At 44.5% G+C, this 27,424-nt stretch overlaps 1 protein-coding gene across 1 annotated transcript in view; it reads left to right on the top strand.

Moving 5' to 3' along the window:
• rdgBbeta (cytoplasmic phosphatidylinositol transfer protein 1) overlaps positions 1-27,424 on the top strand; it is a 103,472-nt gene that overhangs the window by 38,892 nt on the left and 37,156 nt on the right. The window contains exon 4 of the mRNA XM_068390854.1: positions 17,087-17,094. Within this exon, the coding sequence (XP_068246955.1) occupies positions 17,087-17,094 (8 nt within the window). The remainder of the gene's footprint in view (positions 1-17,086; positions 17,095-27,424) is intronic.

Here is a 27,424-nt window from a genome sequence, read left to right as displayed (position 1 = left end):
GGAAGTCTTCCGAAGCTGGTGCAAGGCCAATGCAGTTTTCCTCAACCAGTACCAATGTAACCCAGATTGCTGACTTCCTGTTACATCTAAGGAACGTAAGATCCCTATCAGCTCCTACGATCAAGGGTTACAGAAGTTTGTTGGCAGCGGTTTTCCGCCACAGAGGCTTGGATCTTTCCTCCAACAAAGATCTACAGGACCTCCTTAGGTCTTTTGAGACCTCAAAGGAACGTCGGTTGTCCACTCCAGGCTGGAATCTAGACGTGGTCCTAAGGTTCCTAGTGTCATCAGGATTTGAACCGCTCCAATCAGCCTCTTTTAAGGACCTCACATTAAAAACTCTTTTCCTCGTGTGCTTAGCAACAGGTAAAAGAGTAAGTGAGATCCACGCCTTCAGCAGGAACATAGGTTTCACATCTGAAACGGCTACATGTTCCTTGCAGCTCGGTTTTTTGGCTAAAAACGAGCTTCCTTCCCGTCCTTGGCCTAAGTCGTTCGAGATCCCAAGCCTGTCCAACATGGTGGGGAACGAACTGGAGAGAGTACTTTGCCCAGTTAGAGCTCTTAAGTACTATCTAAGAAGGTCAAAACCATTACGAGGACAATCAGAAGCCTTATGGTGTGCTATCAAGAAGCCTTCTCTACCAATGTCTAAGAACTCAGTTTCTTACTACATCAGGCTTCTGATTAGAGAAGCAAATTCTCATCTGAAGGAAGAAGACCTTGCTTTGCTGAAGGTAAGGACACATGAAGTGAGAGCTGTGGCTACTTCAGTGGCCTTCAAACAGAACCGTTCTCTGCAGAGTGTTATGGATGCAACCTATTGGAGAAACAAGTCAGTGTTCGCATCATTCTATCTCAAAGATGTCCAGTCTCTTTACGAGTACTGCTACACCCTGGGTCCATTCGTAGCAACGAATGCAGTAGTAGGCGAGGGCTCAGCCACTACATTCCCATAATCCCATAACTTTTTAACCTTTCTCTTGAATACTTTTTATGGGTTGTACGGTCGGCTAAGAAGCCTTCCACATCCTTGTTGATTTGGCGGGTGGTCAATTCTTTCTTGAGAAGCGCCAAGGTTAAAGGTTGTGATGAGGTCCTTTAGTATGGGTTGCAGCCCTGTATACTTTAGCACCTTTGAGTTGATTCAGCCTCCCAAGAGGAACGCTGCGCTCAGTAAGGAAGACGATCTTATTAAAGGCAGAGTAACGGTTCAAGTCGACTTCCTTACCAGGTACTTATTATTTCATTGTTATTGTGGATAACTGATTATATGAAATATGGGATACTTAGCTATCCTTTAATCTTGTACACTGGTTTTCACCCACCCCCCTGGGTGTGAATCAGCTACATGATTATCGGGTAAGTTTAATATTGAAAAATGTTATTTTTATTAATAAAATAAATTTTTGAATATACTTACCCGATAATCATGATTTAATCGACCCTCCCTTCCTCCCCATAGAGAACCAGTGGACCGAGGAATAATTGAGGAGGTGTCAACAAGAAGTACTTGAGTACCTGGCCACAGGTGGCGCTGGTAAATACACCCCCTTCTAGTATTGTGATAGCTGGCGTATCCCTCCATAGAATTCTGTCGGGCAACGGAGTTGACAGCTACATGATTATCGGGTAAGTATATTCAAAAATTTATTTTATTAATAAAAATAACATTTTGAAGTGTAAAACCTACTTCGGGGGTAACTTGATTTTAAAAAAGTATTTCAAATAGGTGATGTAAAATTAATCATTATATGACTGAAGACTATGATGATACAGTTAAGGTACTCTGCAATGGAGATTTGTTCTTGCAAATGACCAAGAAAATGTAAATAAATAAGACCTCTTGCTAGATGTTCTGTGAGAATCATACAGCTACTGAATAAAGTCTCTATGGGCAAAGAGAAGAATGAAGAGAATTGATGAATTGAATTAGGTATGGAAATTAAACAATTCAGTGACTAGATGCTTTTGAGCCATTCTTGTTTAGTATGTCAGCTAGGAAACTGAAATGTGTAGAACACTTAATGTCTATGAGTTTGGACTAATTATAATATAGGGGTTGGTGATAAAACTAACTTTCAAAATGAAAAACAAAAACAAAAGAATTAAGGTTTCGAAGCCTTCTTCTGTGTATGAAATTCACAAATGATATCCATTATGTAACCTTTTTGTTATGCAATTAATATATGGAGGCACAAAATATTTAATTGATTATTGTCAGTGAGCCAGATTTGTAACTTAATGTATGACGGGTGTATTTTACAGTTACACTTTGAAAGTTCGACTAACCAGCTCCTCGGTTAATGTCTTGCGGAATGTTTTGATGGGGGTGAGGTCTGGATTCTCTTAGATAGTCAGTTTCATAACTTACTCAGCTCTTATATTTCTAGCTTTGTAAAGCTGCAATATATTGTTATGGTAAATTATTGCTTTTTGGATCCTTATTTTATTCTGACATACCAATAATAAGAATTAAATACCTGTACTGTATTTGTAATTGAATGACAAAAGTGTGTTAATCCTCCCATTGCTTTATATAACTTTATGATTTTACTATACAGAAGGTCCTCATCTTACAAATATTCCACTTACAGGCATTCAGAAATACAAACACAAATCCAATTGAAAATAACAAAGATAAAGAAATACTGTAATAAAACAGTATTAAATCATCTAATTGAGTAACAAAAATGTTATTTTCAATATTTAACTTAGCCGGTGATTATAATAGCTGCAACTCTGTTGCTCGACAGAAAACTCTAAGGAAAAATTCGCCAGCGATCGCTATACAGGTTGCGGGTGTGCCCAACAGCGCCATCTGTCGTCCAAGTACCCAGTACTCAATGTAAACAAAGAACTCAATTTTCTCTCTGTCGTGCTACCGACAAGACCTACTAATTCGCTGTTGCTAACTGGATTTGTTTTCACAACTATTTGGTGAAGTACACTATTCTAGTTTTGAGCTTTCGCTGTGCAGGCTTTCTCTTCAAAAATCCTTGCATTCTTTTTTTGATTACGGATTATTTGTTGATGACTTTGGATAGTTTTTGAATTCCCCTTTGACCAATTCAAAATGGCTGACCCTTCTCAAGTCCCAAAATTTAGGAAGTGTAATGCTAGGGACTGTTCAAGGCGTCTTCCGAAGGCCTCTATCGACCCTCACACTGTTTGTTCCAATTGTCGGGATAAAACCTGTCAATTGGAAGATCGATGTGAGGAGTGCGTTGGGCTTTCGGAATTCGATTTTATCGAATTCCAAAAGTATACACGTAGGCTAGAGAGAGATAGAGTTAGGAGAAGTTCCTCTCGTTCTGTTGACATTTCCTCTCCTCATGCCCCACAACCTATTCCTTCCCCTGTAGTGGTTGCTCCTAATCCCCCTTCTGGCACTCAGGAACCTTCGATGGCTGATATGATGCGGGCCATCCAAGCTCTGGGTGAGAGGGTTGAGTCCCTGGCTAGTGACCGTAACCAGCTCATGGCGGATGTCAAGGAGCTGAAGTGTAAAAGTGCAGTGGGAAGTGTTAAAGTGAGTGATAGTGTTGTGGATAGTGTTGCGCTTGAGGGTTCGTCTGTTCGTGCCTGTCGTCCTCCTAGTCCGGGACCTCTTGCAAGCTCCCAAGTCCAGGGGAGAAGCAATGTCGTACGACCAATGGGTTCGAGAGGCTTTAATCAGCGAACAGACGTTCCCTCCGTAGTACCGGGCGCATCTTCCCAAGATCGCCCCTGCCGCACAAAGACGAGAGAGCCCATTTATTCCTCGTCTTCGGAAGGTGTTTCTCGCAAGAAACAATGGACCAAGGTCTCACGACCATTAAAACGCAAGTCGGTCCCTTCCGCGCAAGTCCAACGGCCCAGCTGTAGCCACTGGGTCAGTTCGGACTCGCTGCAGTCTTCCGATGACTGCTCACCTCCTAAGAGAGGCAAAGCGGTACCGCCTCAGACAGTTACACCGTCTGTCGCCGCACCTGCTCCTGCAGACCCTAAGTGGTCTTTTCTGCAGAGCATGCAGTCCCAATTAACGTCTCTGATGCAGGACTTGCGTGCGGAGAAGGTTGCTGCTGCACCAGCTAGTACAGCCTCTTGCCTACAACCAACCACACACTCGGTTGTGCGTCCTGTGGACGCTGAGGCGACCTTCTTGCGCACTCCAGTTGAGAGAGTTCCGCCACCCATGCGTTCCAGTGTACCCTGCCAGCCGCATGTTGACGTTCAGCGACGCACGGAGCCTTCCGTTGACGTTCGTGAGGTACAACAACCGTCAGAGTTGTTTTGTTTTGACGTGGTGCGTCAACCTCCGCAACCCAGTGTGGTTGCCACTGCTCACCCACATCAGGCTAGACAGTCTGGAGTAGACGCTGTGCGTCCCCGCGCTGCTATGGTTGTTGCCAGCTCACAGACTGGGCAACAGTTCCATGACGTTGCGTCCGGCTCAGTCACGCATGCACCCGTGCGACCGGACTCAGCTAACCAGCCGTTACCTACTCCATTGCCGCTTCCTCCTCAATACTCGGATGATGGTCTTTCTGATGATGATGGTGCTGCACACGTAGATGAACCACATTCGGATCTTGACGAGCCTAAGTCTACGCAACCCTCTTTGGACTTTAGGAAGGTTTTGGCACTGTTCAAAGAGATGTTTCCGGACCAGTTTGTGTCTGTGGCTCCGCGCTCTCCTCAGTCAGAGTTTGTTTTAGGTATGCTGTCATCCTCGCCTGCCTTTACTAGACTCGTCCTCGCACGCTCGTCCAAGAGAGCTTTACGAGTGATAGGAGAATGGATGCAGTCCAAAAAGAGTCTAGGGAAGACAGCCTTCACGTTTCCCCCTGCTAGACTCTCTTCTAGATCGAGCGTCTGGTATGCCACGGGAGAAGTTCTCGGCTTGAGAGTTCCTGCCTCTGCCCAGGGCGACTTCTCAAGTCTTGTAGACTCTCCCCGCCGGCTAGCCATGAGACGCTCAAAGATATGTTGGTCATCTTCGGACCTGGACCACCTTTTGAAAGGGATATTTAGAGCCTTCGAGGTCTTCAACTTTTTAGACTGGTGTCTGGGAGCTCTAAGCAGGAAGATCTCTCCGACAGAGAAGGAGACTTCATTGCTCATCATGTCCTGCATGGACAAGGCCGTACGTGACGGATCTAATGAGCTTGCTGCATCTTTCGTGTCCGGAGTCCTCAAGAAGCGTGAGAACCTTTGCACTTTCCTGTCAGCTGGAGTTACACCTTGCCAAAGATCCGAACTTCTGTTTGCTCCTCTTTCCAAGTGCCTCTTTCCAGAGGACCTGATTAAGGAGATTGCTGCTTCTTTGATACAGAAGTATACTCATGATCTGGTTGCGTCCTCTGCTCGCAAAGCCACCCCTTTGCCTACCTTGTCAGCTAGACCAAGGATGGACACTCCAGCGTCCCGATTTATGCCGCCCTTTCGTGGCAGAGCCTCCAGCAGAGGAGGTGCTCGTGCTGAAGGGAGACGTGGAAAGAAGAAAGGAACCAAGTCCTTTAAAGGCAGAGTCTGACTGCCAGCTTCTTCAGACAGCAGTGGGAGCCAGACTCAAGAACTTCTGGCAGACCTGGGAGAAGAGAGGCGCAGATGCACAATCTGTGAAGTTGCTCAGAGAGGGGTACAAGATCCCGTTTGTACGAAAACCCCCTCTAGCAACGTCTCCCATCGATCTCTCTCCCAGGTACAGAGAGGAAGACAAGAGACGAGCATTGAAACAGGAAGTGTCTCTCTTACTAGAAAAGGGAGCGGTAGTCAAAGTCCTGGACCATCAAACCCCGGGCTTCTACAACCGTCTCTTCTTAGTGGCAAAGAAGACAGGAGGGTGGAGGCCGGTGCTAGACGTCAGTGCGCTGAATGTCTTTGTCACAAAGCAGACGTTCTCCATGGAGACCACAAAGTCGGTTCTAGCAGCGGTCAGAAGGGAAGACTGGATGGTCTCGTTAGACCTAAGGGACGCCTACTTCCACGTCCCCATCCACCCAGACTCCCAACCTTTTCTGAGATTCTTTTACGAAAAGGTTGTTTGCCAGTTTCAAGCCCTGTGCTTTGGCCTAAGCACAGCTCCTCTTGTGTTTACGAGGCTGATGAGGAATGTAGCCAAATTCCTTCATTTAGCGGATATCCGAGCCTCCCTCTACTTGGACGACTGGCTTCTCAGAGCTTCTTCCAGTCGTCGCTGTCTGAAGGATCTAAAGTGGACTCTAGATCTGACCAAGGAATTGGGTCTCCTTGTCAATATGGAAAAGTCTCAAGTGGTCCCATCCCAAACTATTGTGTATCTAGGGATGGAGATTCACAGTCTAGCTTTTCGGGCTTTTCCGTCGGCCCCCAGAACAAGCCAAGCCCTGTTATGCATCCAGAACATGCTGAAGAAGGAACGATGTTCAGTCAGGCAGTGGATGAGTCTGATAGGGACGCTATCATCCCTGGAACAGTTCGTAGCATTAGGAAGACTACACCTCCGTCCTCTTCAATATCACCTAGCATTTCACTGGAAAAAGGACAAGACGCTAGAAGCGGTCTCGATTCCCATTTCCGAGAAGATGAAGTCTTGCCTGACATGGTGGAAGGACAGTATCAACCTCAGAGAGGGTCTGCCCCTGGCTGTTCAGACTCCCAACCACGTTCTCTTCTCGGACGCATCGGACGTAGGCTGGGGCGCGACATTAGACGGTCGGGAATGCTCGGGAATATGGAACTCGAGTCAAAGGACAATGCATATCAACTGCAAGGAGCTACTGGCAGTACATCTGGCCTTGAAAAGCTTCAGGTCTCTCCTTCAAGGCAAAGTGGTGGAGGTGAACTCGGACAACACCACGTCTTTGGCGTACATCTCCAAGCAAGGAGGGACCCACTCACTGACGCTGTACGAGATCGCAAGGGACCTCCTCACCTGGTCAAAAGGTCTAAACATATCGCTACTTACGAGGTTCATCCAAGGCAACTTGAATGTCATGGCAGATTGCCTCAGTCGGAAGGGACAAATTCTTCCAACAGAATGGACCCTCCACAAGGATGTATGCAAGAGTCTTTGGGCCACCTGGGGCCAGCCGACCATAGATCTCTTTGCAACCTCGATGACCAAGAGGCTCCCAATTTATTGCTCACCAATCCCGGACCCAGCAGCAGTTCGTATAGATGCCTTTCTCCTAGATTGGTCTCATCTAGATCTATATGCATTCCCTCCGTTCAAGATTGTCAACAAGGTACTGCAGAAGTTCGCCTCTCACGAAGGGACAAGGTTGACGCTAGTTGCTCCCCTCTGGCCCACGAGAGAATGGTTCACCGAGGTACTTCGATGGCTAGTAGACGTTCCCAGAACACTTCCCCTAAGGGTGGACCTTCTACGTCAGCCACACGTAAAGAAGGTACACCAAGGCCTCCACGCTCTTCGTCTGACTGCCTTCAGACTATCGAAAGACTCGAGAGAGCTAGAGGCTTTTCGAAGGAGGCAGCCAGAGCGATTGCTAGAGCAAGGAGAACATCCACCCTTAGAGTCTACCAATCGAAGTGAGAAGTCTTCCGAAACTGGTGCAAGTCAGTATCAGTATCCTCGACCAGTACCTCTGTAACTCAAATAGCTGACTTCCTCTTATATCTGAGGAAAGAACGATCTCTTTCAGCTCCCACTATCAAGGGTTACAGAAGCATGTTGGCATCAGTCTTCCGTCACAGAGGCTTAGATCTTTCCAACAATAAAGATCTACAGGACCTCCTTAAGTCTTTTGAGACCACGAAGGAGCGTCGTTTGGTTACACCTGGTTGGAATTTAGACGTGGTACTAAGATTCCTCATGTCAGACAGGTTCGAGCCGCTACAATCAGCCTCCCTGAAAGATCTCACCTTAAAGACTCTTTTCCTGGTTTGCCTAGCCACAGCTAAAAGAGTCAGTGAGATTCATGCCTTCAGCAAGAACATAGGTTTCTCATCTGAAACGGCTACATGTTCTCTACAACTTGGTTTTCTAGCCAAAAACGAGCTACCTTCTCGACCTTGGCCAAAATCGTTCGATATTCCAAGCTTATCGAATATGGTTAGAAATGAACTAGAAAGAGTCTTATGCCCTGTCAGAGCTCTTAAGTTCTATTTAAAACGAACTAAACCTTTAAGAGGCCCGTCTGAAGCTTTATGGTGTTCAGTTAAGAAACCATCTTTGCCTATGTCAAAGAATGCCTTATCCTATTTTATCAGACTGTTAATATGAGAAGCTCATTCCCATCTGAATGAGGAAGACCAAGCTCTGCAGAGGGTAAGGACACATGAAGTTAGAGCTGTCGCAACTTCCGTGGCCTTTAAACAAAATAGATCTCTGCGAAGTATAATGGACGCAACCTATTGGAGAAGCAAGTCAGTGTTCGCGTCTTTTTATCTTAAGGATGTCCAGTCTCTTTACGAGGACTGCTACACTCTGGGACCATTCGTAGCAGCGAGTGCAGTAGTGGGTGAGGGCTCAACCACTACAATTCCCTAATTCCATAACCTTTTTAATCTTTCTCTTGAAATGTTTTTATTGTTGTTTTTTGGGTTGTCCGGAAGGCTAAGAAGCCTTTCGCATCCTGGTTGATTTGGCGGGTGGTCAAAGTCATTTCTTGAGAAGCGCCTAGATTAGGGGTTTTGATGAGGTCCTGTTGTATGGGTTGCAACCCTTGATACTTCAGATCCTAGGGGTCGATCAGCATCCTGAGAGGATCGCGAGGCTCCGTAAGGAAGACGTACTTAAAAAGGCAGAGTAATTGTTCAAGTCGACTTCCTTACCAGGTACCTATTTATTTTGTTTTTGTTATTTTGATAACTTCTAAAATGAAATAAAAAATTCTTAGCTCATAATAATGTAAACATATAATGCTGGTCTCTACCCACCCCCCTGGGTGTGAATCAGCTATTATAATCACCGGCTAAGTTAAATATTGAAAAATTTTATTTTTATAATAAAATAAATTTTTGAATATACTTACCCGGTGATTATAAATTAAAGGACCCTCCCTTCCTCCCCAATAGAGACGCAGTGGACCGAGGAGAAAATTGAGTTCTTTGTTTACATTGAGTACTGGGTACTTGGACGACAGATGGCGCTGTTGGGCACACCCGCAACCTGTATAGCGATCGCTGGCGAATTTTTCCTTAGAGTTTTCTGTCGAGCAACAGAGTTGCAGCTATTATAATCACCGGGTAAGTATATTCAAAAATTTATTTTATTATGAAAATAACATTTTGTAACAACCTGATATTTATTTAATATGAAACAGAACTATTTGTTGACTTTTGTAGCTGAAAATTATAGGTACGGGAGTCAGGTTAGGCCTATCCTATGCCAAAATTTTTGAAAATCGACCTACAATCAATTCAGCTGACAACAAATAATTCAACTTACAAAAAGCTTCTTGGAACCTATTAGGTTTGTAAATTGAGGACCTTATGTACAGTAGTTGTTGGTTTGCATCTAGACAGTTAAGTACGATTGAATCATTTAAAACTGTAGGGTAATTTACTGTTTCATAAATGCATAATTAAACTATGAAATATTCAATGCAAGTATTAATTTTTTTGAATGTCTTAAAGATGAATGGATACAGATCTTATATTTAATTTTTACATAGAATTGAGGTACAGTACCACTGTATTTTGTGGAATAGAGACTGGCCAGTTCTATTTTAGTGAATGATGTTTTTTGTAGACCGTAATTTACCTTTAGTTATGCTATTGCATTTAATAATGATAATTAGATAATGAAGTATTTTATAACTGCATTTTTTTAAAAGAAATTTCTTGAGATTTTTGGCATCCTACTCATTTTGTATTCCACATCTTTTTCACGGTCTGGATTGATGACTGCAGAATATACGGTAAGTTTTGCAGTAATATCTTTTGTTTTTCGTTAGAATTGCACCTTTGATAGTAATTCCAACTGTGATAGGAAAGATGTGTGTTGATAATGTTTGGTGCAATCATTGTACATTACTGTTTATAACAAGGACTTAAATATATTGTGAATGCACTTCACGTGAGAAACAAGACTGCAGTTTTACAAAAGCCTTATTTCAGGTCTGTAGAGAAACCAAGTTATGAATTTTAGTAAGAGAAACAGCACAGGAGTACTTTGATAGTATGGCATATAAGGCTCATTCCCTCTAGGAGTACATACTCAGTTCTACCAACTGTATGTTTCTCTGTATAAGGCAAACTTTAAATCCTAAAATTCTCCCCTAAAAGTTGGGGGTTGTCTTATACAGTGCTATCATTCTAAAAATCAAACCTAGAATTATCAGTGATGTTTATCAGTAAGCTAGCCTCAACTTCAGTGCAATAACCAGACATGCATGAAAAGATTCACATTATGATATAAACTGACAATAAAGGTAATAAAATAATTTTTACTTTATACAGTGTACCATATATTATTGACATATCTTCCTAATAAACAGTCTATTCTAGGAATAATTCTATATCAATGAAATCAACTTTTTTCTATGCAAACCCAGATGAGAAAATATAAACATAGTGAGCTGATTTTGTTGTCTGCTAATTTCAAACTTCAGTATTGTACTGGTATCAATATGAGCACAGATAAATAACAAATAGTATTCTTAATGTAATTTCCAATTGTTCCGTAACTGGAATACAAACCAAGCTATTTATTAGGGGTTATACTTTTGGCGTAGCTGAAATGACGAGCCATTAAAATTTAGCGAGGGTTAACTACCCACACCGCTTGTTAGCGGGGGTAGGTGGGGGGTAGCTTGCTACCACTCCCGTTCACACACCTGTGATTTAGTCACTTTACTTTTGGCTCGGATGGAGAGCGGTTGTTTCCGCTCTTCCTCCTCGCCTATTCTGGACTGCCATTAATTTTTGTCTTTTAACTTACTTTTTCTTATACATGTATAATTAACTTACTTTTTCTTATACATGTATATACAGTATATGAAAACATTCTTAATGTTTATGTATATATATCTGTATAGAAATGTGATAAGTTTCCTTTTCAGTGTTTGTGCTGTGCGTGTGATACACATACGAAAACGACACTTGCGTACATTAGCACCGCAACAAGGCCAGCACAGTTCCACTTCGTGGGGAACGACCTCTCCCTCTCTGGTCCACCGGTCTTCACGTCGGCATATAACCGTTGACTCGGCCGCCGCAGGGGAATCGTCATCGCCTGGACCCTCTTCATTCAACTATTGTCTTCGCCTTTTCTCTTTTCCTATGGGAAACATGGATTACTGAGCGAAGGGAATGTGGCCTCTCAGAGATTGACTACGGTCTTTCTCTTCTCAAGGTCGTTCACCTTTCAACAACAGTGTACTATTTGGAAGAGCACCTTTCCCGTTCGCGGGTTAGGTTGCGCTTCCGATTGTTTGTCTCAATTATTTTTAGTGAAATTATAATTGTAATTTTAACTTTTCAGCTTTTCTCCATGGGGAACACTTCCCTTCAGAGGATCAGTGGTTCTCACTCTTAGTGAATATTCTTAGCTGATTTAAGGGAGGGCGCAATACTTATTTTTATGTTGTTCCCTCGGGGTTCCTCTTCGGAGTTCCTCCCTAGCGAATTTTTCTGTTAAATAATTAATTTTATTTTTTATTTTTCCCAGTTAACTATGCAGTTTTTTCTTCGTTCGACTAAGAGTGCCGACGAAGCAGAGCTGTTCTGTTCATGCCTGGAGAATCTGCTGTCACTGCCGTCCCTCAGAGGACGTCGTCATGAGCGTCATCACTTCTCTTAGAAGTACGCCCATGACAAGATAACCAGCACTTCAGATCATCTTAGAACGCTAACCAGGAGGTTCGCCTCCAGGGGTTGGACAACTTTCCCTTCCGAGGGAAAGTTTCCTCCCCAGATGTGAGGTTGTCTCTCCCTTCCGAGGGAGAACTTCCCACATCTTAATAAATTCATCATCTCCGACTACTGTTGCTGCCTTCGCCCAGACTACTCTCCCCCCTTGCTGAGTCTCTGTTCCTTCAGTGGCGGAGCACAGTCTTAGGCAAGTCTCTTCTACAAAGTGTTCACCTCTCTCGTTCGCGAATGAGGCCACTCATAGAGACTCCTCTTCGGATGATCGCTACTATTGAAGGTCAGCTTGCTGATCCACCGGCCTTCATGGGCGTCATCTCTTCTCTCAGAAGTACGCCCTTGGCAACACCTGATCAGCACTTCATCTTCGAGGAAGGTTGTTTCCCCCTTCCGAGAGAGAACTACCTGCATCTTAAATCACTTCACAGACTCCGACTGCTGTTGCTATCTTTGCCTCGACTACTTTCCCCCCTTGCTGAGTCTCTTCCTTCAGAGGCGGAGCACAGTGTTAGGCAAGTCTCGCCTATGAAGTGTTCACCTCTCTCGTTCGCAAGAGAGGCCACTCATAGAGACACCTCTTCGGAGGATCACTCTGCTCATCAGTTCCTGATCATCCTACCAGCAGACCTACTACCGCAACCTTGCGCTGCAACTTAGTCCGTGGACTTCGGTCCTGGACTCTTCCTAAGGCCAGCTTGCTGGTCCATCGGCCCTCATTGGCATCATCAGTTCCAGATCATCCTACCAGCAGACCTACCAGCGCAACCTTGCGCTGCACCCTAGTGCTTGGACTTCGGTCGTGGACTCTTTCATGGACCTTACACGGTTGCCATCAGTGGATGTTCGCCTTTCCAAAGGGCACAACCCAGTTCCTGATCGTCCTGCCAGCTGAACTGCCGATCTACCAACGCAACTTTACGTCGCTGGTAGTCCTTGGACTTCGGTCCTGGACTCTTCCGCGGACCTCTTTCGGTCCCCATCGGTGAATGTTCGCCCTTCCAAAGGGCACATCCCAGTTCCTGATCGTCCTGCCAGCTGACCTACCGATCTAGAAACGCAACCTTACGCCGCTGTTAGTCCTTGGACTTCGATCCCGGACTCTTCCCTGGACCTTTTACAGTCTCCATTATGGATGTTTACCCTTCCAAAGGGCTCATCCCAGTTTCTGGTCGTCTTGCCAGCTGACCTGCCGACCTACTAGCGCTACCTTACGCTACAGTTAGTCCTTGGACTTCGGTCCTGGACTCTTCTGAGGATCACCAGCTCCCTCCTGCAAGGATTATCATGTGCACCATTCTTCCGCGTGCGTGCCAGTGGTCTTCTGCCCGCGCCAATGGTCTTCCGCGTGCCGATGGTCTTCCGCGTGCAAGTGTGCCAATAGTCTTGTGCGCGTGCCAACAGTCTTCTGCGCACGCGCGCTGACGGTCTCCCGCGACCAATGGTCTTCCGAACGCTCGTGCCAGCAGTCTCCACGTAGTACTCTCACACACGCGCCAATGCACCCGCCCTTGCGCAACCAGTCACGCTTCGGCGCATTCTAGGGAGACTGCACAAAACTACGCAGTGTCTTACTGCGCTGCGCGCCAGCGCTCTTCCACACTTTCTGCGCCCTCCTGCGCAGTTGCGGTCTCAGATCCAATGCACCAGCTCTTGCCTAAGAGCCAGTGCTTGCCTGCTCTCTAGGCAGAAATTGAGCACCAGCATCACCCTGTATGCCATCGCTCCAGTACTCTACTGCACACTCGCGCAATAGGCAGAAAAAAGGAATTAAACTTTTTGGACAGGTCACCATTGCCCCATTCCTCCCCGCAAACGCGTAACATTGCCACCGGGAAAAGAGGAAAGAGGCTTCACTGAAGGATTCAAGATCCCAATGATTCCATCTTACAAGGGGAATCGAAACGGGAAATCCTTGGTCCCTGTCTCTTCTGAAGTTTCTTTTTTCCTTGACAGACCACCGTCAGCAAACAGGAAAGCATCAACAGTCTGATCTCTAGATCATTGTTTGCTGATAGCTAGTTCACGGTTTACTGATCGGTAGGTCGCTGATCACCAGATCACCAATTGCTAGCTCAACGCTGATCTTTGACCTCTAGTCCCTCCAATGACTAACGATCTCCGATTGTTAGCGTTCCAATCACCGATTGCTAGTCAATAACCAGTCATCAGCTTGCTGATCACTAGATCACCGATGGGCAGCTCATCTTTCTTCGATCATTAAACTCAGCTCGCTGATCTCTGACCAGCCCATCTTCAGCTTGCTGATCTCTGACCAACCAGGAGGGACCATAGTCAACTTGCTGATCTCTAGCTCACCATCGGCTCACAGACCGCCGATTCACCGATCATCAGCAATTCGCCAGTAGTTCGTGACTCGGATTTACTAGACAACCTCTGCCCGTAGTTCCCTAGATCAGAAGGTATACAACATCTTCTCGCTACTGGCTGTTCGCCATCACACTTAAGTGATTGGCAAACGTTCGACAACCCTCATCAACGGCTTGTCGACAGGGAACTACTTGCGAGCACTCTCCAACTGCACAGTAACCATTATACCCAACTGTTAACCATTGATTAACACTGGCCAGATTGATTCTATTCTAAGGAATAGCATCAATCCCATCAGGACGCATGGTAAGGCTAAGCGTTGCCTTCCTTCTGTTAGTTAAAGGAATTCACTCTCAGGGAAGAACTCTTACACTGGGTATCGCGTCTGATCCTTTACGACATGAGTCAAGACTCCAGCGTCAACAATCTTCCATGCAAAAGGATCCGCAAGGAGCTGTCCCTTTGGGTCGATGTCCACATCATGTTGGAGTTCAAACAAGGGCTAAGACCTCAGGTCTTCATTTGCACACTAGACCTAAAGGACACTTACTTCCAGGCCCAAACCATCCATCTAGGAAGGTTGGAAGATTCAGTCTAGACAAACAAGAAACACCAGTTCAGGGCACAGTGCTTCGGTCTTTCCACTTCACCCATCCTGGTCTCATAGGATCGGCTTCTGTCTCCTCCGTTTCTGGATGACTGACTGACCTTAGCAGACTCAGTGGCAACCTTGCATTAGCACCGGAACTTCTGAAGTATTTTTACCAAGATCAAGTGATCAGGGTAAACCTGTGGAAGTCTTCCCTACATCCCTCCCAGAAGACTGGTGTATCTGGGAATGATTCTAGACACCAATCTCCACAAAATCTTTTTTAAAACAAGAACAACTCCCATCCCAAAGTGACTTGAGTCGGACTGGAATCAGGCCCTCGATCCCCCAAACATTTTGACCCCCATGGGACCAGAAGTTTGGATGAACCTCAAGGGATGGGCGTCAGTCGAGAATCTACAGAGCGACAGAGCGGTATAACCTTCTCATCCTTCCCCACCCCTCGGACTTGATATTGCGCTTAGAACACATCAAAAGAAGAGAGGAGGGACCATAGTTCTGCACCACACGACCTTAGCCCTCTGGACAGAGTCTGAAAGTACCTTCACTTAAATCTCTTAAGAGATGAAGGCCAACTTTCCAGTCCTTCAGTAGCCTCATCGGTTCCTAACAGACCACTCAGTGATGTGATGGACGACAACGCCACACACCACATAGAGGCTCACATCGGCAAGCAAGAAGGAACTTGCTCGTAGCCTCTTCCCATCTAACAGTATAAACACTTAAGATGGGCCAAAGTCCGTTCGGTACCACTATCAGCCCGCTTCATTCCAGACTAGAAGAACGTGCTCGCCGACAATCTGTGCACAGCATCTCAGATGAGGTATACCGAATGGTCTTTGGATCACCTTGTAGCCGACAAAGTCCCGACTTTACGAGGTCCTCCAACTAGGGATCTGTTCGCAACGCTCCTGAATCTCAGGCTGCCATGCTCCCCAGCCCTAGACCCCAAGGCTCTCTGGCAACAACGGTGGGTACAACAATGACGTTTACGTCTCGTCCCTGTTTTGTCTGGAGAAGGGCACTCAAGAAGGCTAGAACATTGGTCAGCCTCTCAAGGACTCTCCTAGCTCCACTATGGCATTACGCAGAATGGTTTCCAAACCTTTTGCAGCTCCTGATAGAGTCTCCAAGAGAACCCTCTCCACATCACAGACAGCCCACTTCGACACCTGCCACAAGCTATAGCTTTGCGATGATTGTACGCCTGGAGACTACCCAGTACCTCTTTTGCGAAAAGGTTGTCTAGAAATCTGAGGAATTCCTCAGCATCAGTCTACCAGGCAGTATAACGTCTTGTGTGGTTGGTGTCATGTGAAAGTGTCTGTCTTCACTCGATACCTCTTCCAGCAATAGCGGAATCCTCGAGTATATACAAGAGGAAAAGACCCCCTATTCAGTTTCTACAGGTAAAGATGATCACTCAACCTTGATCCTTCACCTTCAAACTGAAAGAAAGGGACATCCTCTCATCGATAGACCTTTCCTAACTCATACGGACTTACAACTTGCCTTTCTCCAGTCGGAATTGAGACCTTCCTCTCGGAACATGGTTCAAATTCTCTGATCTCTAAAGAGACCTCCATATGTTCCACTTCACCAGGCAACAAATTTTCTCCTGATTTAAGACAATGTTCCTACACATTCGGACAGCAACCGTACGAGTCAAGGAACTTCATGGTCTCTCTTTTGACATCGCCCATTGATGAGAAGGGCGAAAGACAATGTTCAGTTTCGTCCCTGAGTATGTCGCCAGACAGTCTCCAGAGGTGACGGATTCTACACAAGTCTCCACTCGGTAACGGACAATTCAGATCATCCGTTACTGTACCCAGAGTAAGGTATGAGACTTTACCTAAAGAAAACGGTAACACCCCACCCAGGTCCCTTCTCTTGTCATCAGCACTGGGAGAGACTAGAGGAGGATCACCGAAACATCATCTCGACATGACGACTCACAGTGTCAGGGGCATAGCTATGCCCCTGGTCCTTCTTAGCAGATTACTCTGTGATGCAGGTTTTACAAGAAAGGATGCGAATGCTCCAGGTGACTTAAACAACCTTTCTCCTGCAAGACGTGACCCACAGGAACTCGATACGATCTCTATCGTTCCGGTGGTGGCTTCACAACAGCTGGTTGTATACCTCAAGCTCCTTATTAGACAAGTAGCAGAAGGTTGAGGGCACTGTTACCCAGTTTTAGTCTGCGTGAAGGAAAAGATTTTACTGGCTCTTATTCTTTTCTTCATCCTACCCTCCCGTGGGGAAAGCAGCATCCTGGGTTCCCTGCATAAGCTGACCTCAAACCACTGCAGTTAAACCATGCTCCCTTGTGTACCTAGTATTAAGCTAATACTGTTGCGTCCCCATACCCTGGCGAGGTGGTATTGGGAAAGTCATGGTTACAGCAGGTTTTTCCTACATAGACTCAGAATAACTTTACCTAGACATTCACACTTCTGCATGTCTCAACACACAGCTTGCGTAGGCCGCGGACCTTGCGTAGCAGGCTTTTAGCGAGGGCAGGGACTCCTTATTTTTGAGTACTAACATACTCAGATAAGGAGTCCCCGGGCAAAGCCAAAAGCCAGATTGGCAGGGACGTCCACCCTTCCTAATGGGTGAGTCACCCCTAATAAATAGCATTGTTTGTATTGCCGTTACGGAACAAATGACAAATTCATAGATAATTTGTATTTTTCCTAACTATACAAACCTTATCTATTTATACAAACTTGCCCTCCAACCCTATCCTTCTTGAAGTCCTACCTCCAAGCAAAGTGACTGAATCACAGGTGTGTGAACGGGACTGGTAGCAAGCTACCCCCCCCCCCCCCCCCCTACCGCCGCCAACTAGCAGTGTGGGTAGTCAACCTTCGCTAAATTTTAATGGCACGTCATTTCAGCTCTGCCGAAAGTATAACCCCTAATAAATAGTTGAGGTTTGTATAATTAGGAAAAATACAAATTATCTATGAATTTGTCATACTTATTCAAAATATCTTATAATAAATATTTCAGAAATACCAATATGTTCTAGACTGCCACAGTTTTCATATAATCTACTAGAAGCTATTAGTATCATTAGTTATCCCTTGGATGTAACTGCACTTGTTCATTCGTTAGTTTGTTGGGATTGGCGATGAAACATTAACAAAGGAAGGGTTTTGCTCATAGGTTTATAGGAAAATTGTAATATAGGGTTGGCTTTGTTATATTGTTTATTTTGAATATGTAAGGATAGAGTAAGTAAAACAACATTAGTTTTATTTCTTTATATAACCAATAGTTGATAAGATACCTGTTGTTGCAAAACCTAGCCAATACACAGATGGTTTTGTAATTTAGCTGTCTTCATATACTTCAGGTATGAGATAAGTTCACTGAAATTTACCATAATGGTTTGTCTTATACGCTGAAATAAACGCTGCTTAATGTTCTTTTTTAAATATTTAACTTAGCCGGTGAATATATAATAGCTGAGCCTCTGGCGGCTCGACAGAAAAACACACAAAAACTCGCGAGCGATCGCTATGAAGGTTGCGGGTGTGCCCACTAGCGCCAACTATCGGCCAGATACCGCATATACATGTAAACAGACCCAATTTTTCTCTGTCGGCCTTAACGACAAGACATATCAATACTCGCTGTATAACCTGGAGTTTTCTCAACATATTTGGTGAAGTACTTCCTTTTGGTTTGAGCTTTCGCAGTGCAGGTGTTTTATCTTCAACTTAAATCTTGAACTCGTTTGGATAGATTTAATTTTTGATGACTTTGGATTGTTTTTTTGGACTTTCTTTGACTTTTAAATGGCCGACCCTTCCCTTAGTACGGAAGTGTGTTTTAGGCTTTTAGCAATTATCTTATCACGTTATAAATTAATTATAGATTTTCCTCTATATATTTTATATCTCAACCGCCTTTATTAGGCCTCTTCGATTAGCTTTCCATTTATAATAAACATCAAGATAAATTTTAATGATTTGTTTATATGCGACCTTTCCTATTCCTCCTCTAATCCGAGAGTAGGCGGTCCTAACTTGGGAACCGAAGTTAAACAACGTTGAGCCCTTTCAATCGTAAATAACTTTTACAGAGCAAATGATTTAAAACTTATTAAATGAATATTTTTTAGTAGATATTTTATGAAAGATTTTCTTTGAATAGTCTTCGTACTGTTTCAAAGATGAACTAACGTTTAGTTTATTTATGCTACGCAGTTTGCACTCTATCGTTTCGATAGAGAGAGAGAGAATCACGGTTTCACTTTGCAGAAAGAGTAAATCGATTCTAACGTTTTGTTCATTCTTCTTTCATTGCTTAAATGTTTTAAATACTATTTTAAAGGAACTTGTTAATTGAAAAACCTTTCAGTTTTTTCCTTTGGTCAAATAACCTGTTTATTGACGAAAGGTAAGTGGGCTCTTCTCTTCGGTGCGAAATCAAGAGAGAGAGAGAGAGAGAGAGAGAGAGAGAGAGAGAGAGAGAGAGAGAGAGAGAGAGAGAGAGAGAGAGAGAGACGGAGAGAGAGAGAGAGACGGAGAGAGAGAGAGAGGAAGAGAGAACGTTCCGATCTTTATTCTCGTCCCAAGCGAGTAACGTTGTTCTCGAGTCAGTTTTTTACTCTCGTCCCTAGTCTCTGTACGGGGAGAAAGGATAAAACGTTTTTAGTTTTTATTCTCGTCCCAAGGCACTGTACGGTGAGAGATTGAAAACGTAGTTTTGAATGAACTAGTGTTTAGTCTCCTTCCCAGCCACTGATCTTTTTATCTTAATATATGTTTACTGTTTTTTGCTTGTATTAATGTGCTTACATTATACGACTCATTTCGCAATTATAACCTTTTGATGAGGGTAGAATTGCGTGCTTCAGGTAGAAATCAGTTTTATTCATACCTAATGTGAATTGTTGAAAAATTCGATTTCAGTGAAGTAAGTGCAAAACAGAAAATCGTAGTGATAAAGTGATAATTGCGCAAAGTGTTATCAGTGTTGCGACCGAGGGTTCGTCTGTTCGTGCCTGTCGTTCGCCTAGTCCGAGACCTCTTGCAAGCTCCCAAGCCCAGGGGAGAAGTAATGTCGTACGACTTATGGGTTCGAGAGGCCTTGATCAGCGAACAGACGTTCCCTCTATGGTTTCAGGCGTGTCTCATCAACACCGCCCCTACCATAAGACGAGCGAGACGATTTTCTCCTCGTCATCCGAAGGCTTTTCGCATAAGAAACCGTGGAACAAGGTTTCGAGGCCCTTTAAGCGAAAGTCAGTCCTTTCAGGACAGGTCCAGCGTCCTAGTTTTAACCATTAGGACAGCTCTGACCCTATGCAGTCATCGGAAGACTGCTCGCCGCCTAAACAAAAGCGTAACACAGGCTCCGAGAGTCTTTTTGTAGGCAAGGTTTTGCAGTCACAGACGTTACCCTCGTCTCTTACCGCAACCATTCCCGTTGATCCTAAATGGGTTGTACGGCAAGACATGCAGAATAAGCTTGCCTCTCTTATGGAGGACTATTCTGTTGAGCAGGTTCACGATGATCCTCGCCGCTTAGCTGATCGAGATCTTGGCCGTCAGCCGCCCAAACGAGTCTTTGCTCGTCCTGTTGACATTGACGTTACAAAGTCACGTCAATCGTGTTTTGTAGAGCCTCACTCGATGCAGTCCCGTGTTGACTCTCAGCCGCTTGTGGACGTTCAGCCGCTGCCGCTTGCTCTTGTTGACGTTCAGGACGTTCACCAACCAGCATAGTTGACTTGTTTTGACGTTGAGCGTCAAGCACCGCAGTCAAGAGTTGTTTTGACTGCTCAGTCTAAGCAGTCAAGGCAGTCTCGAGTTGACGTCGAACGTCCTCCCGCACCTGTTGTTGTTACTGGTCAGTCCTTTAAGCAGTTACATGACATAGCGTCCTTGACTGCTACTGTTGCTCCTTTGCGTGTGGACTCTGCTTGTCAAGCATTGCCACCACGGCAGGTCTCTCCCTTGCTTGAGACTCGGCTATTGTCGGACAAGGTTCCTTCAGATGAGGAAGTTGCTGTTCCCCCTCCTACTGATATTCCCTTGAGGACTCTGTCAGACGGAGAGGAGCCTAAAGCTGCTCAGCCCTCTATGGACTTTAAATAAATCATGCTGATTTTTAAGGATCTTTGTCCGGATCTTTTTGTAACTGCTGCTCCTCGTTCGCCTAAACGTCAGAGTTTACACTAGGCCTAGCTACTTCGAAGCCGTTGTTTTATAAGCTAGTGCTCTCTCGCTCTTCTAAGAGAGCTTTACGTTTGCTAGGCGACTGGTTAATCACCAGGAGGAGTTTGGGGGAGACAGCCTTTGCTTTCCCTACTTTTAAGCTGGCTTATAGAGCGAGAGTCTGATATGACAAGAGAGAAGTTCTCGGCTTGGGAGTTCCTGCCTCTGCCCAGATAGACTTCTCAAACCTCATAGACTCTCCCTGGCGCCTGGCCATGAGACGCTCCAAGTTTTTATGGTCGACTTCAGAGCTAGACCATCTCCTGTTAGGAGTTTTTTCGAGCGTTTGAAGTTTTGCTGTACAATTATGTCATGCATAAACAAGGCTTTCAGGGATGGCTCCAATGATCTGACAGCCACGTTCTCTGCAGGAACAAGTCCCTCAGGGATGGCTCCAATGATCTGGCAGCCATGTTCACTGCAGGAGTACGTAAGAGGCAAGTGCGCTCAATGTGTTCATTGTCAAGACAAACTTCACGATGAAGTCTACCAGGCTGTCTTGACAGCATTAATGGAAGGCGACTGGATGGTCTCTCTCGACCTTCAGGAGGCATACTTCCACATTCCTATACACCCGGATTCCCAACCGTTTCTGAGGTTTGTTTACAGGAATGTGGGGTACCAGTTTCGAGCCCTGTGCTTTGGCCTCAGTCCTGCTCCTCTCGTGTTTACGAGGCTCATGAGGAATGTGGCAAAATCCCTCCATCTATCGGGGATCCGAGCCTCCCTGTACTTGGACGACTGGCTTCTCAGAGCATCGTCCAGTCTTCGCTGTCTGCAGGATCTACATTGGACGTTGAGTCTGGCCAGGGAGTTGGGACTTTTGGTCAACCTAAAAGTCCCAACTGATCCCATCCCAGATTATTCTATATTTGGGGATGGAGATTCGCAGTCCAGTTTTTTCGGGCTTTTCCGTCTGCCACCCGAATAGAACAAGCCCTGCTCGAAGTCCAACTAATGCTGAAAAGAGAACGTTTGTTCAGTCAGGAGTTGGAACAGTCTCGTAGGGACTCTCTCATCCCTGGAGCAGTTTGTCTCACTAGGGAGACTACACCTTCTGCCTCTCCGGTTCCATCTAGCCTCTCACTGGAACTAGGACAAGACGTTAGAGACGGTATCATTCCCAGTCTCCGAACCAGTAAAGGCATGCCTGAAATGGTGGGACAGCAATATCAGCCTGAGAGAGGGACTATCCCTAGCAGTCAAGAACCCAAACCACGTGTTGTTCTCAGACGCGTCGGATTTGGGTTGGGGTGCGACCCTGGACGGTCGGGAATGCTCGGGTCTGTGGACCTCAAGTCAGAAGAGCATGCACATCAACGGCAAGGAGCTATTAGCAGTCCACTTGGCCTTGATGATATTCGAAAGCTTCTTCGAAACTAAGTGGTAGAGGTCAACTCAGACAACACCACAGCTTTATCGTACATCTCCAAGCAAGGAGGCACACACTCCTTCACGCTGCTTGAGATCGCAAGGGACCTTCTCTTATGGTCAAGAAATCGAGGCATCTCCCTGTTGACGAGATTCATCCAGGGGGACTTGAACGTCTTGGCAGACTGTCTCAGTCGGAGGGGTCAGGTGATACCCACGGAATGGACCCTCCACAAGGACGTGGGCAAGAGTCTTTGGGCTACTTGGGGTCAACCCACCATAGACCTCTTTGCCTCCTCGTTGACCAAAAGGTTACCAATCTAGTGCTCTCCAGTCCTAGATACAGAAGCAATCCACATAGACGCGTTTCTACTGGATTGGTCTCTTCTGGACTTATATGCATTCCCACCATTCAAGATAGTCAACAAGGTACTGCAGAAGTTCGCCTCTCACGAAGGGACAAGGTTGACGTTGGTTGCTACCCTCTGGCCCGCGAGAGAGTGGTTCACCGAGGTACTTCAATGGCTGGTAGACTTTCCAAGAAGTCTTCCTCTAAGGGTAGATCTGTTACGTCAGCCCCACGTAAAGAATGTCCATCAAAGCCTCCCCGCTCTTCGTCTGACTTCCTTCAGACTATCGAAAGACTCTCAAGAGCTCGAGGCTTTTCGAAGGAGGCAGCCAGTGCGATTGCAAGAGCGAGGAGAGCTTCTACCATTAGAGTATACCAGTCGAAGTGGGAAGTCTTTCGAGACTGGTGCAAGTCAGCATCTGTGTCCTCGTCCAGTACCTCTGTAGCCCAAATCGGAGATTTTCTTTTACATCTGAGAAAGGTTCGCTCCCTTTCAGCTCCCACGATTAAGGGCTACAGGAGCATGTTGGCTTCGGTCTTTCGACATAGAGGCTTAGATCTTTCCAACAATAAAGATCTCCAAGATCTCCTAAAGTCTTTCGAGACCTCTAAGGAACGTCGTTTGGCAACTCCTGGATGGAACTTAGACGTGGTCCTAAGGTTCCTCATGTCAGACAGGTTTGAGCCATTACATTCAGCCTCCCTGAAGGATCTCACCCTCAAGACACTTTTCCTAGTGTGCTTGGCTTCGGCTAAAAGGGTCGGTGAACTTCATGCCTTCAGTAAGAACATCGACTTTTCTACAGAAAAAGCCACTTGTTCACTTCAACTTGGTTTCCTGGCCAAAAATGAACTGCCTCCTCGTCCTTGGCCTAAATCTTTTGATATTCCTTGCTTATCAGAGATCGTAGGCAACGAACTGGAAAGAGTATTATGTCCTGTTAGAGCTCTTAAGTTCTATTTAGCTCCTACTAAGTCATTACGAGGTAAATCTGAGGCATTATGGTGCTCAGTTAAGAAACCATCATTGCCTATGTCAAAGAATGCTTTGTCATATTTTATCAGATTTTTAATACGAGAAGCTCATTCTCACTTGAATGAGAAAGACTGATATTTGCTTAAGGTTAAGACGCACGAAGTTAGAGCTATAGCAACCTCCGTGGCTTTCAAGCAAAATAAATCTCTGCAAAGTATCATGGACGCGACTTTTTGGAGAAGCAAGTCAGTGTTCGCGTCATTTTACTTAAAAGATGTCCAGACTCTTTACGAGGACTGCTACACACTGGGTCCATTCGTTGCAGCGAGTGCAGTAGTGGGTGAGGGTTCTACCACTACATTACCCTAATTCCAATATCCTTTTTAATCTGTCTCTTGAAATGTTTTTAATATTGTTTTTTTGGGTTGTACGGAAGGCTAAGAAGCCTTTCGCATCTTGATTGATTTGGCGGGTGGTCAAAGTCATTTCTTGAGAGCGCCCAGATTAGGGGTTTGATGAGGTCCTGTTGTATGGGTTGCAGCCCTTAATACTTCAGCTTCTGGGAGTCTTTCAGCATCCTAAGAGGATCGCTGGGCTTCGTGAGGAAGACAGACTAATAAGGCAGAATAATCGTCTAAGTCGACTTCCTTACCAGGTACCTTTATATATTTGGGTTTTGTTATGATATAACTGTCAAAAACTCTAAGCATATACGCTGTAAACTTAATTAACTCTGGTCTCTACCCACCACCATGGGTGTGAATCAGCTATTAATATATTCACCGGCTAAGTTAAATATTTAAAAATGATATTTTAATTATAAAATAAATTTTTGAATATACTTACCCGGTGAATATAGAGACCCAGCGGGATGAGAAAAATTGGGTCTGTTTACATGTATATGCGGTATCTGGCCGATAGTTGGCGCTAGTGGGCACACCCGCAACCTTCATAGCGATCGCTCGCGAGTTTTTGTGTGTTTTTCTGTCGAGCCGCCAGAGGCTCAGCTATCATATATTCACCGGGTAAGTATATTCAAAAATTTATTTTATAATTAAAATATCATTTTTACTTGAAGTGCCCGTAGAAATGTTCAGTTTGATGTCTTTACATGAGCCTGTCCCAGATCACTATTCTTGTCTTGCCTAAGGTTTTGTCTCTTACTTATAAATAGATTTTATACCAATTCTTAATATTAGAGTCAAGAAAGATAACACTTTATTTTGATTTGATTGTTACACTTTATGAAAAATATACTGTATTTGACTTTTTGGTGACCGATGGCCATCACTAACGTTTTTAAAGTAGGGTCATGATCCCTAAGGAAACCTACTGACGCCCTCAAAGTTTTTTTCACATTCATTCAAAGTGATAAATTGCACACTGTCAGAAAATTGTCCTATGATATTATTAGAACCTTAGTTGAACTGCAGCACATTGGGTTCCAAACAAAGAATAAACCTGCAGCTTAGCCATGCATGTATAAAGTGCCTGAGATGTCATATTTTTTTTTTTTTTACACATTGCTGACAAGTCGTTTATGTATAATGGTATTTTTAGCCCTGTAAGACAACTCTGGATAAGCTATACAATCGACCAAACAGTGACTGGAAACTAGGAATATTTAGTGACATTATTGATGACAGGACATGTTTTATGGCTCTAAAGATGTTGCAAAGGATTGCTTCATCACCTTGGAGATAGGCAAAATTCCGGGTATGTCTGACTTATAGCTACTGTATCGTTAAAATTATGATAGTGCAAGTTAGTTTATCTTACACAAAAGTGCTATCAATCCCGCATGACTATGTTGATGTTAAAAGTTGATGAAAATTAGGATAAATTTGCTGAAGCAAACTGTTTGCACAATATAAGTGGTTTCAGGAGAATATTTTGGGTGAAACATGTAGATATATTTTGGAGTGATAAACAGTTTGGTAAAGGTGAAAGGATGCATCCATTGTTTTGAGGTAACAAGATTGATAAAGTTCTGGAAAGAGTGAATAGTTTTGTAGGTGGGGAGGAGGAGAGGAAGATCTAGAAAAGGCTGCCTAGTTGACATGAGAGAATTTGTAAGTAAGACAGGTCCTCGATATTTAGGAAGCGTAAGCGTGCATGTAACAAACACATGACTGGTACAGTTTTCAAGCAAGATTCAACACAGGGCTGATGACCCTTGTTTGTAGATATGAAGCAGATAATATGGCAGTTACATATATGAAGTGTTCATCTATAATCCATGTTTTAAGTCTAATTATGTCAGTGGCTTTTTTTTTTTCTTTGTGGCCACCTGTTTGGAGAAACTGGTCAATGTTTTTAAAAGATAATGTCTGTACTAAATACTCAAACGTTTATATATTTCCCTAAAATGCGCTTGCTCAAGTAAATTTATTTCCTCAAAAACGTTAACACCAGATATTACCCTTATGCTATCCAGCAAATATTCACTAGATAGGACTGTTAGCCTCATGCCCTATATATATGTGTGTGTGTGTGTTTGTGAAAGAATACACCAAAGTTAATTGGATTCCAAATGAGACGTTGCAATACGATGTTGCTGTTGCGATCGAGTGTCTGACCAAGGTGTGTAAGGTACGCAGACAAAGAAATACTTGTTCCGTAACTGAAATACAAACCACGCTATTTAATATGGGTAATTACTTTCGGCGTAGCTGAAATGACGAGCCATTAGAAATTTAACGAGGGTTTACTACCCCACCGCTAGTTAGCAGGGAATAGGGAGGGTAGCCTGGTACCGCCCTCCCCCCCTCACACACCTGTGTGCTGAGCTCACTTTGCTATCGGCTCGGGTGGTAGTCGGACGTGTCCGCTTTCACCCTCGCCTCTTTGACAGCCATTAATGCTTTTTGTCTTTTTACTTACTTTTTCTTATACTTGTAATATATATATAAACATTCTTTATGTTTATGTATATATTTGTGTATAGAAATGTAGTAAGTTTTCTTTTCAGTGTTTGTGCTGTATGTGTATTGTACGACAACGACACCTGCATACTGCAAGGCCACCACGGTTCCACGTCATGGGGTACGGCCTCTCCCTCTTGGTCCATCGGTTTTTCCTTCGGCTTTTCTGTTAACTCGGCCGCCGTGGGGAATCGTCATCGCTGGACTTTCTTCATTCATCTATTATCTTCGCTGTTCCTCCTTTCCTATGGGGGACTTGGATTCTCAGCGAAGGGAATGTGGGAGTTTAATTTGACTACGGTCGCTCTCTCTACTCGAGGTCATTCACCCCTTACTACTACTACGTACTATTACGGAAGCTCCTTTCCCGTTGCGGGTTGGGTTGCTATTCCGTTTATTTGTCTCAATTATTTTTAATGAAGTCTAATTGTATATTTAACTTTTCAGCTTTCTCCGTGGGGAACACTTCCCTTTGGGGGGTCAGCGGTTCTCACTATTTGTGGACATTCTTAGATGATTTAGATAATTATAATTCTGTTATAATTCTGTTTTTATTACAGTTTTTCCGCCCTCCCCCTTCTCCTGTGAATGTCAGTGGGGGAGGAGGGCGCATACTTAATTCTTAATTCTTATTTTTTGCTTTCCCTCGGGGTTACTCTTCGGAGTTCCTCCCTGGGGAATTTCTGTTAAAATAATTTTTTAATTTTAAATATTAAACTTAGCCGGTGAATATATAATAGCTGACGTCTCGGACGGCTCGACAGAAAAACACAAAAACTCGCGAGCGATCGCCATGAAGGTTGCGGGTGTGCCCACCAGCGCCAACTA

Source organism: Palaemon carinicauda, chromosome 17 (genome assembly GCF_036898095.1).
Source record: "Palaemon carinicauda isolate YSFRI2023 chromosome 17, ASM3689809v2, whole genome shotgun sequence".
NCBI lineage: Eukaryota > Metazoa > Arthropoda > Malacostraca > Decapoda > Palaemonidae > Palaemon > Palaemon carinicauda.
Note: the sequence above shows the minus strand (reverse complement) of the source record. Positions and strands in the feature narration are given on the sequence as shown.